Raw genomic sequence first — 3,677 nt, forward strand, 5'->3', positions numbered from 1 at the left:
CATTTTATGTGGACCTATAAAGTGGAAAAGTACAAAGATTTCTCAAGTGCCCCCTCCCACTCTTGCTTAATTTTTTATGTGTTTATTATATCTTCTATACCATGAGCTTTTGATTTTGGTATAGTCAGATTTACAAATCTTTCATTTTGTAACTATTGCTTATTTGTTTGTTCTTATTTAAGGAAATCTTTCTTATCTAGTATGTTTAATCTTCGGTATTGTTTCCCAGTTTTTTCTCTCTGGTGAGCTTATGTTTGCTTTTCTTGGGTCAAAGCAAAGTATACCTTTGTTGAAGTGTATCTCTTACCCCATCCCTTCCCCTGCCTCATTGCACACTCATCTCCTAGGCACCTCACCATTCAGGCATCACTCCAATGCCATTTCTTCGACCAAGTATGTTCTCTTTCTTCCAGTTGGAGACCTTCCTTTGATTTCTTTTAGATTGCACTCAAAATGGTTGAGACAGTATTACGTTTGTTTCAACATGTACTTTTCTGAATAGTTCTTGAGAACAAGATCTATAAATCTTGATACCCCCCCCCCAAGAGTCTCATTCAATGCCTCAAAGAATAGGTTTTCTATTAAAGTTTGTAAAGAGAAAGACTGTGTGTTTAGTTTAGGCAACTGAATACTCAGCTGGGACACACAGTAATTATTTTCAAATACGTGAACACCTGTCCTATGTTAAAGGAATTAAACTGCTCCTAAATGGTCAATGGATGGTAGCTAAGGACAATTAGGTTTTTCTCAATATAAAGGAGAAACTTCCAACAAATAGAATTCTCTGAAATTTGAATGAACTTACAAAGGAGTGACTTTATTGTCCCTAAACGTGTTCACACAGGAGCAATATGTTTAGATATTCTATAAGCATTTTCTACATATAGTAGGCCTACTGAATGAATAAATAAGATGGTAGCCCCATCCAAATGCCTCATGAGTTTTAATTTTATTCATTTACTATTTGATGATCCCTCCTCATCTTTCCAATCTCCAGTTACACCCATTTCCAGGGGCCAATGTATTTGATTTTAAAGACAATTTGCTTTTTATTTCCAAAAAATTCTTAGGATAGAGTTTACTTTACCACTTGATGAGATTTCATTTTCCCTTTCTTAAAGAACTTTCTAGAGATTAAATCACTTCACAGACAGTTTGATATTAAATTCATTTCCAAAGTCCAAATCTTACCTACTAAATTAGTAAATATGCATATTGTGCAGGGAAATATACATGCATTTAATATTTTATATAAGTTTTATTAAATGGATTTATTTTATATTTTCCCCAAATTTACCTATGTAAATATCAACCACAGACACTCTAAGAGAAATATCACTTAATGTGTTAAAAATAGAACAAAACAAAACAAAGTCCTAGGAATTCATAGTCTATCTTCTTTATATTTTTAATTAGGCTACAATCTAAATAGCAGGAAACCAGTGCTTCAAAAATATTATGCATATTGCCCAGAACCCTGATAAAACTTTAGTGAATACGAAATAAAGCAAAATGAAAAGCATGATTTCCCAGTAGAAATGTGTTTATTAGCTGTGAACCAGGACTGTGTCGGCAATCAGGAAGTAACAAATCAGCAGGGGAGAATTATAGCAGAACTGTGAGCACAGATTATTACTTGTGAAGCTTCTGCAACAGCATTTTGTCATTCTTTCAACAAACAATTGTGTTCCTGCTACTTCTGAGGCTGTCTCCTAGGCAATGAGAACAAACGCCGAGTGCCAGCCAATCTTGTGTCTTATGGCTTCATTAGAAGAGAAGATTTGCAGAAGGTCTTCTGATTTTGAACTCTAGTTGTACATTGTTTCTCACACATCCTTGTCTTCAGGCACGAGGGGGAGGAAGAACTCGCTCCCCTCACAATGTTTAAGACGATGCTCTCTCTTAGCTTATTAGCAAGATGCTAGTTAGGCATTAACAAAACTATTGACAAAAGGCAAGGCAATCTTGAAAGAATCTGCTGGAATCATCAGTCAAACCAAGGAGGCTCCACATTTTCAAGAACGTTTGGGGATAGTCGCATGGCAGAAAAGTGACAGGGATAGCCAAAATAAGAAAGCTGTACTGTGGCGTATTTCATGTGGAATCTCTTCAGTGTATCCATCGTATTCAGTCTCAGAACCAATACCTTCAGGATCGGACTTCAACACATAAGGCATTACGAGAGCAACAGAACAAAAGCTAGCAGGTGATAATGGCTGTGATTAATACGTCCTGGAGTCATATCTGAGGTTAATGGAACACGATTCTTAAGATACATGCGGTAATTCAATTCAGCCGAGTATTAGAGAGGGTGACAACTTGGTCGAATCTGCCCCTTTGGACAATTTCTAGCAGCTATAAATGCAGTAAGTTGATCAATAGCAACTCAGAGGTCTGCAACCACGACATAAATACCTCAGAGGAGGGAAGGTACTTGGTATACAGCTCAGAGACTGGAAGTTTCTTGAAAAATAGCTCAGGGGCTGATAAGTTGGATATTGGCAATTTCTTCTTAAATAATTTTGGAATCGGCAGCTGTTGGCAATACAAGATGAGGGTGAGAAGCTATCTGGTATGAAGCCAAAATTTTGGTAGCTTCTATACCCCAAGCTACCCAGTGTGTAGTGGTTTAGGGGCCGTAAACTCCTGGATAAGCAGTTAAGTAACCCAGAGTATTTGAAGCCATTGCTGAGGGTCTGGTGGGCTTTGCATGTGTATCGGCTGGGTGTGCTGCAATCGGATACATACCCTTTGGTCTGAGTGCATGGGTTGCAGCTGGGGCTGGGTCTGACGTTGGTAGTTTCACAGGCACTGCGTATTTTGCTCACTGCTGCAGAGTTGCAGGGCACACCAGAGTCTGACTGGTCACAGCTTGTGGTGCAGGTCCTGGGCTCACAGCTGGGAGATTCACAGATTGGTGCTTCACCACAGGTTTCTTGGCAGTTATCCAGAAGCCAGAGAGTTCCTTGGTAACAACTAGGCAATCCAAGACCCAAGGGAGGGCTTACATCACTGGAGCAAAGAGCAACAGAAGGCGTCACTGGGATAATACAGTGGGTTCTGTAGCATATGCCCCTGCAATCCCCAGAATAGCCTGGAAAAGACATGGAGCCAGAATGTGTGCTCGGTGATGCCTGGGAAGGTATGGTGAGGCTGTAGCCTGACGCCCTTTTATATCTTCCCTGGTGATTATCTGCAGCCTCTCCAGACTCTCTTCCTGGGACAGTAACAGAGCATCATTCCATTAGTGTGTTGTGTAGCTACAGCTGCTGATGTCTTCACACTCATATAAAAATAAGTTTATTTTGACTCTTCAAAGTATCAATAATTGCCGCCTTGACCATCACCTGTCCCTCATCATCCGTAGACCATAGAGTTGGCGAATAGTGATTTCAGTGTTCATGGGCAAACTCGCATCTGTCGATCAGTGGTAAACAAGAGATCATGTGTCTGTGGGCTTCTGCACTATGGCTATTAAAAGGTTAATGAGGGTTCAAGTAAAACAAAGAGGCTGTGCTTTTCCACTCTTTTGACTACTGCAAAATATTGCAGGACTTGATCCTGTATTCTGAAATAAGCTGAATGCTTTGACTGTCTCCACATTGTTGCCCAAAAGAGAGGGTAAGGCGCTGAACTATTAAGAGAAAGAATTGCTTCCCCCAGATGTGTGCTGTACC

At 39.9% G+C, this 3,677-nt stretch overlaps 1 protein-coding gene across 1 annotated transcript; it reads right to left on the bottom strand.

Moving 5' to 3' along the window:
• Positions 1 to 1,488: 1,488 nt before the first annotated feature.
• On the bottom strand, positions 1,489 to 3,129 carry LOC105086790 (keratin-associated protein 24-1). The gene has a single exon (XM_010977369.3). It carries the CDS (start codon positions 3,105 to 3,107, stop codon positions 2,376 to 2,378), a length of 732 nt encoding a protein of 243 aa, XP_010975671.1. The 5' UTR covers positions 3,108 to 3,129; the 3' UTR covers positions 1,489 to 2,375.
• Positions 3,130 to 3,677: the final 548 nt, after the last annotated feature.

This window comes from Camelus dromedarius, chromosome 2, assembly GCF_036321535.1.
Source record: "Camelus dromedarius isolate mCamDro1 chromosome 2, mCamDro1.pat, whole genome shotgun sequence".
Lineage (NCBI taxonomy): Eukaryota > Metazoa > Chordata > Mammalia > Artiodactyla > Camelidae > Camelus > Camelus dromedarius.